Source organism: Phaseolus vulgaris, chromosome 3, assembly GCF_000499845.2.
Source record: "Phaseolus vulgaris cultivar G19833 chromosome 3, P. vulgaris v2.0, whole genome shotgun sequence".
Lineage (NCBI taxonomy): Eukaryota > Viridiplantae > Streptophyta > Magnoliopsida > Fabales > Fabaceae > Phaseolus > Phaseolus vulgaris.
In genome coordinates, this window is record NC_023757.2 from 15228211 (window position 1) to 15236304 (window position 8094).

The following is an 8094-nucleotide window of genomic DNA, read 5'->3' on the forward strand; positions in this document are numbered from 1 at the left end:
ATATAAGGACAACAACAGACATAATCAGGTACATTTTTTACATTTTACAGAACACACTACGCTTTCATTAGTGCAAGTTACGCATTTCTGAGAGAAGAACAATGTGAGAGAGAACACACAATGACCTGAGAGTTTGAGTTTAGTGTTCATTGCCCATAGACTGACTTAACCGTCGGACTACCAACGGTCGCGAGGGCGCCCTTTGTTTCTCTATTTTCAGGTGATTCCATCGGAGGAAGGGAAAGTGGGAGCGAAAGGTTCTTGAAAGCGAAGTCAGCAGAAACGCATGAAGACGTTAGGTCAACCGGCGGGAACAAAAACAGTGGTAGTTTGGTCTCCCAAAGTAAACCCCTCTCGTGTAAGCACACCAAGGAGAAAGGAAGTATGGTTCGAGTATCAGAGTCTCGTCCCTTGACTATGGTAGCAAGGGCGAAAACAGCTATACCCTGACTCTATACAACAAGGATGAAATCGAGAAAGTGTCGCCCACTTAGGGTAGCAAACATCAAGAAAGGGGGGGGGGGAAGACATATGCCCCCTCTCATGTATTAACTCCAAGGACGAACAAACACGCAAGGCAAATAGAGGCAACAGTTAAAGAAATAAATACTTTTAAAGTATGCATACAAGAAAGTTTGGTTGACAACAAAATAGAATTACAAAGGGAGTCATTCCCGTGGCACGATCTGGCCGTCCACAACGCATTTGGACTCGTCGAAGAAAGAAAGATCTACCTCAAGATGCGCACAGGCAAACTGAGCAACTACGTCTTGAAAGCCCTCACCGTAAGCCACGGCGGAATTATTAGTAAGCTCCTCCTCTGTCCTTCTGAGGGACTCAGTTTTCTCGGCCAACTCGCCTTCGACCTGCCCTAGGAGGATCTCACGCTGTGTGCTCCTATTTTCCAGATTAGCCACCTTTTCCTTCAGTTCGGCCACAATATCGTCTAGCTCAACCGTGCGGGTACGTAGAGGCAAGATCTTTGCTTCTAGTTCGACCGCCTTTAGGCTCTTGTCTTGGAGGGCCTTTTTGGCGTCTTTCTCAGACTGACGAAGGCTTGCCAGCTCCAGGTACAGGGCGGTTTCACGATTGGCAAAGACTTTGGTCATGGCGGTTAAGTCCTCATCGAGCTTCGCCATCTTGACCTTGAGGTCCTCGAACTCTTGGGTCCTGCTAAGTGCCAGGTTGGAGGCAAACAAGAAGTCCCCAAGAACCTTAGCCACACGCTCCCGAAGGAGATTGTCGTCTAAACCCTCCACCACTCGGCTTTGGAAACAACTGAGTGCCTTTTTTAGCAGCAAAGGGAGTGGAGGAGAAGAGTCTGTCTCTTGGCCTCCGGGGGCACTCTCTCCCCCACCCTCTAGAGCAACAACGGGAAGGGCGAATGACTCAGAGATTGGGTGCATGAGTTGGCATCCAAGTAGTCATCTCGCGCCAGTTGCACTACGGCAGGGCAGTCTTACACACTAAATGGCCCTAAGTTTGGGTGTTAATGTCGCTAAGACGCGCCTACAAAATGCTTAAGTCACAACTAGACAAAAGGGCAAGGACAACAAAGGTATACAAGGTTGACAGTAGACATAACCAAGGGACATTTTGACATTTTTCACAAAACACTTTACGCTTTCGTTAGTGCAAGTTACGCATTTCTGAGAGAGAAATAGAGTGAGAAAGGACACACAGTGATCGCATAGTTTGAGTTTTGGTGTTCATTGCCCATAGACTGACTTGACCGTTAGAGTACAAACGGTCGCGAGGACACCCTTTGTTTCTATGTTTTCAGGTGATTCAACTAGAGGAAGGGAACGTATGAGCGAACGGTACTTAGAAGTGAAGCCAACAGAAACGCACAAAGACGTTAGGTCAATTGGCGGGAACAGATACCATCAGTATTATTTCTACCAATAACACTGCTGGTACCATTTGTATTATTACTACCAACAACATTGATGGTACCATCAGTAGTATTACTACCAATAATAGTTATGGTACCATCAGTACTATTACTACCAACAACATTGATGGTACCATCAGTATTATCACTACCAACAACACTGATGGTACCATCAATATTATTACAACCAACAACACTGATCGTACCATTAGTATTATTACTACCAACAACACTGATGGTACCATCAGTATTATTACAACCAACAACACCGATCGTACCATTAGTATTATTACTACCAACAACACTGATGGTACCATCTGTATTATTACTACCAACAACAATGATCATACCATCTGTATTATTACTACCAACAACACTGATGGTACCATCAATATTATTACAACCAACAACACAAATTATACCATCAGTATTATTACTACTAACAACACCGATGGTACCATCAGTAATATTACTACCAACAACACAGATGGTACCATCAGTAATATTACTACCAACAACACAGATGGTACCATTAGTATTATTACTACCAACAACACTGATGGTACCATCAGTATTATTACTACCAACAACATTGATGGTAACATCTGTATTATTACTACCAAAAACACTGATGGTACCATCATTATTATTACTGCCAACAACAATGATCGTACAATCAGTATTATTACTACCAACAACCATGATGCTACCATCAGTATTATTACTAACAACAACACTGATGATACCATCTGTATTATTACTAACAATAACATTGATGGTACCATTAGTATTATTACTACCAAAAACATTGATGGTACCATCTGTATTATTACTACTAACAACACTTATGATATCATCATTATTATTACTACGAACAACATTGATGGTACCATCAGTACTATTACTACCAGCAACACTGATCTTAACATAAGTATTATTACTACCAACAATACTGACTGTACCATCAGTATTATAACTACCAAAAACACTGATGGTACCATCAGTATTATTACTACCAACAACACTGATGGTAACATCTGTATTATTACTACCAACAGCACTGATGGTACCATCAGTATTATTACTACCAACAACAGTGATGGTATCATCAATATTATTACTACCAACAACACTGATGGTACCATAAGTATTATTACTACCAAAAACACTAATCTTAGCATCAGTATTATTACTACCAACAACCCTGATGGTACCATCAGTATTGTTACTACCAACAACACTGATGGTACCATCAGTAGTATTACTACCAACAACACTGATGGTACGTTCCGTATTATTAGTACCAACAACAGTTATGGTACCATCAATATTAGTACTACCAACAACATTGATGGTAGCATCAGTATTATTACAACCAACAACAATGATTGTACCATCAATATTATTACTACCAACAATATTGATCTTAACATCAGTTTTATTACTACTAATAACACTGATGGTACCATCAGTTTTATTACTACCAACAACATTGATGTTAACATCAATATTATTACTACCAACAACATTGATCTTAGCATCAGTATTATTACTATAGACAACACTGATGGTACCATCAGTATTATTCCTACCAACAACACTAATGGTAACATCAGTATTATTACTACCAACAACATTGATGGTACCATCAGTATTATTACTACCAACAACACTGATGGTAACATCTGTATTGTTACTACCAACAACACCGATGGTACCATCATTATTATTACTACCAACAACCTTGATAGTACCATCAGTATGATTACCACCAACAACAGTGATGGTACTGTCAGTATTATTACAACCAACAACATTGATCATACCATAAGTATTATTACTACCAACAACAGTGGTGGTACCATCAGTATTATTACCAACATCAACACTAATGGTAGCATCAGTATTATTACTACCAACAACACTGATGGTACCATCTGTATTTTTACTACCAATTACACTGATGGTACCATCAGTATTATTACTACCAACAACAGTGATGGTACCATCAGTATTATTGCGAGCATAGCGACCTATAGGTAGAACCAAGACTACCATAAATGTCGCATCTTTGGGAAGGAGCACGATAGATTTGTGAGGGTCGTGCCATGTAGGATAGGTGATCTCGTGTGTTCTGACAAGTCGAGGGACCCTTCTTTTTCGTCTACTCAAAAGTCTTCAAGAGACTTTCCCTTCGCCTACCCCTCATTGGCTTTGAGTGCGCCCTCCTTACTAAAGTGAATGTGGCCCCTGTTGAAGATGGGAAGCTTTGATGTGCCATATCCTCATGAAGCTTGAAACTGTGTCATGTTTTAGGTTTAGGTTTTGGTTTGGGGTTTAGAATCTTTGTAAGATCAGTTTTGAATCTCAAACAAAGCTCATTTCAAATTGTTTTAAAGATTAAAGTGTTTTCCATGCAAAGGGAAAAACAACCTATTAAAGTGTCGAGATATTCGGTTGTTTGTAACTTAGCTGGCAAAGAAGGTTTTAAAACTATTTTATAACTAACAAGAGCATTCAACCGGTTAAATCGTGGTTTTAACCGATTAAATGTGTGTCCTTGTAACAGTTTTTTGAAAATTTGTTTTAACTGATTTGATTGTTTAGATTTGCTTTAACGTTAGCATTCCAAGGATTATAAATATGTTTTTGATTCAAACGTTTAAAGATTGATGAAACATAAACTTTTGATACTCTGAGTTGAGATTGATTTGAGAGATTCCAAAACTGTTTGTGAAAAGGTTTCTACCAAGTTTTTAGCAAGATTGCTTTGTGCTTTACTGTCTTTCAAAGAACTGATCAATAGGGTGTTGGTGTATTGTGTTTCACCAGGTGTTTTCTAATCATGTTCAAGTTCTTGTAATTGTTCATATAACATTTTGTATAACTGTGTGAAATCCTGTAAAGTCAGTGGGATTCTAGCTTGAGGTGTGTGTTGTGTGCAAGGAGGGTGAGTAGGCTTTGTGGGATTCAAAGTCACCTCTTTATGTGTGGTGTTTGTGTAATCTGTGATTGGTTGCATAGAGAAAACTCAATGGTTTGACTGAGGACTGGATGTATCTTTGTGATAGAGTGAACCAGTATAATCTTTGTGTGTAATTCTCTCTATCCCTTCTCTTTATATCTATTTGTATTTTTCCACTGTCATAAACAACCGGTTAAACTACTATTTTAACCGATTAAAATTCTACTTCCTATAGACCAAGGATGAACTTACCCAGGATGTTGCGGAATCTTACGCAGTAGGGTTTGAGGATGCCATGGCTCAGGTTACCTATGTGCATCCTAGGGTGGATCTCTCACAAACTGGGATGACGAAGACTATCGCTGATGGGCAACTGGTAGACGCCGATTAGCGGTGATTCTCCCTTGTATTTAGTTTGTAACTAGACAAACATTTGACAAACCTATATATATATATATATATATATATATATTTATGGAACCTTTTTCCTTCAATTTGTCCTTGTGTTCTTTGTCAGCTATCTTGCTTGTCTTGGATTAGCCTTGCTAACAACGTTTTAATGACTGTTTGTACCTAAGTAGCACGCTCATTTACCAACCTGCTTGATCTTACCCTTTTTCGATCTTCAACGCACTAAGGTAGAGGTGACGTTTGCTCGAATTCTTCACTGGCCTTACCTTCGTCACACAAAGATAAGGAAGAGTTTTACTCACTATTCTCGACCTTGGCGTATAAGGACAAGGGAGATGACTTGCTTCGAACCATATTATTCTCGACCTGGGCGTGTAAAGGCCAGGGAGAGGTTCGATTTTACTGGGATCCTTACTGTTCTCGACCTTGACTTACAAGACAAGGGAAAGGTTCGCTTCACTGATCTCGACCTTGTCGTATAAAGGCAAGGGATATTTTTAAATGGGAACCATACTGTTCTCGACCTTGCCTTACAAAGACAAGGGAGAGGTCCACTTTACTGGTCTCGACCTTGTCTTACAAGGACAAGGGAGAGGTCCATTTTACTGGTTTCGACCTTGCCGCATAGGGGCAAAGGAGATATTTAAATGGGGACCATATTGTTCTCGATCTTGTCTTACAAAGACAAGGGAGAGATCCACTTTACTGGTCTCGACCTTGCAGCATAGAGGCAAAGGAGATATTTATTTATGTTCTCGACCTTGTCTTACAAAGACAAGAGAGAGGTCCACTTTACTGGTTTCGACCTTGCCACATAAGGGCAAAGGAGATATTTAATTGGGGACCATACTGTTCTCGACCTTGTCTTGCAAAGACAAGGGAGAGGTCCACTTTACTAGTCTCGACCTTGCCACATAGGGGCAAGGGAGATATTTAACCGGGAACCATACTGTTCTCAACCTTGGTGTTCTCACACAAGAGGGGGGGCTCACTAAGAACCTTACTATTCCCAATCTTGGTGTTTTTCCCCAAGGGAGAGGTTCACTAGCTGCACTGTACAACACACTTGCAAATATATCTTTTCAATTGAATTTTTATTGGGTTACCTCATTAAAAAACCCTGATAAGGGAAAAAGAGTGTCCCCTTAACTATGTACAATGATGTAAATAACTGAAATAAAACTTTAGATTAGCTTCGTTCCAAGTTCGAGGAATTGTCCCACCTTCAAAGGTCTCGAGCTTGTACGCCCCGTTTGCAAGTGCCTCTGTCACACGGAATGGACCAGTCCATTTGGGAGATAACTTGTTCTCTAGTTGGTAGGGGTGGGTCTTTCGCATCACCAAGTCGGCGACCTGGAACTGCCGAGGTCTCAACTTGGATTTGTACTTGTACTCCACCCTTCTCTTCAAGGCTTTAGCCTTGATACGTGGTTGCTCCCTGACTTCATCTAGTGGATCTAGGTTCACCTTTCTTTCTTCGTTGGATTATTCGGCCACAAAGTTCTTGAAACGTGGTGAACTCTCCTGAATTTCTATAGGAATCATCGCGTCCGAACCATACACCAAGCTAAAAGGTGTTTCCTTGGTAATGGACTGGGGAGTGGTGTGGTAAGCCCACACAATTCTAGGAACCTCTTCTGCCCAAGTTCCCTTGGCTTTTTCCAATCTTCTCTTCAGACCCTTGATCAGAACTCGATTGGCAGACTCGACCTGCCCATTGGTCTGGGGTGCTTTGTTAGAGTTAAACGGAGTCTAAGTTCAAGAGGGGAGGGGTGAATTGAGCTTATCAAATTTTCGCAAAAGAAACTGATTTACAGTGTAACAGAGGTGAAAAGAGCATATTGATTTTAAATGAAACAGATTGTTTTTACAAATGACTTTAGCACAAACAGAACTTGATCAACAAGGTTTAGATCAACCAGCAAGAATAGCATAAACAAATTAATTAACTTTTACAACTTATAAAGTTGCAAATTGTATCACAAGATTAATCAATTTTACTTAATCTCAAAGCATCTAGAGGAATGGACAAATGTCACAGTTTAGTTAAGGAAAACAATTCACACTTTAGCCATATCACATATTCACACAGCAGCTTGATTTATGTTTAGAAGATTGATTAACAAGCTAGAATGGCAGATTTAATCAGGTCCAGAGTTAACAGATTTAGATTCAAAAGAACAGATTCCTTTCTTGACAGATTATGTGAAAACTCATAAATAAGTGCAGGGATGAGAAGAGAAACACAAGAGAGTTTTTATACTGGTTCACTCATCAAGAGCTACGTCCAGTTCACCTTACTCCAAGGTGGAATCCACTAAAACAGATACAATTAATTACAGCATACACAGCAGTTCTTGAACCCTTCAAGAACTTCAACAACCAAGGCTGGAAAAAAACTATTTCAGCACACCTTGCACTCCAAGAAACACTATCAAAGAGTGACTAACACTTATACCTATTACAAGAACGAATAAGGGAAATATTACACCTGAAACTGTGTTGCAAGAACATAAATCAGTTGTTCTATTTGCTCCAAGACAGTACCAACACCTTCAACCAGCACAAGCTCACATGTATTTCTCTTTTGAAAAACCTTTGCAAAACCTTTTCAATTCTCTTTTTCACACACGAAATGTTTTATCTTTGTCAAAATTGTGATTGTTCAGCATCCCTTCATGTGAGAAGGGCATTTTATTTTATAGAGAATAATTTCTAACCACTTTTCAAAAAACAGTTTCAGAGCAGTTTTAAAAACAACAGATTGATTCTAAAAACAACAGGTTAAAAGTTAACAAAACTGTCAGCTCAGATTAACTGAAAT

The 8094-nt window shown here is 39.7% G+C and overlaps 1 protein-coding gene across 1 annotated transcript; it reads right to left on the reverse strand.

The window, feature by feature from the left end:
• Positions 1-668: 668 nt before the first annotated feature.
• Positions 669-3952, reverse strand: LOC137839194 (uncharacterized). Its single transcript, XM_068648319.1, has 2 exons — positions 2101-3952; positions 669-1360 (listed from the first exon to the last, which is right to left on the reverse strand). The coding sequence occupies exons 1-2, from the start codon at positions 3950-3952 to the stop codon at positions 669-671; spliced, it is 2544 nt and encodes an 847-aa protein (XP_068504420.1).
• Between the last annotated feature and the right edge of the window lie 4142 nt (positions 3953-8094).

Bases quoted from the DNA above. Each gene is read 5' to 3' on its own strand.
- LOC137839194 (XM_068648319.1), bottom strand. From the start codon at position 3,952: ATGGTAGTCTTGGTTCTACCTATAGGTCGCTATGCTCGCAATAATACT. The intron at 1,361-2,100 runs GTACGATCAGTG...TTGTTGCTCTAG, and splicing joins TGGTAGTAATAATACTAATG to AGGGTGGGGGAGAGAGTGCC.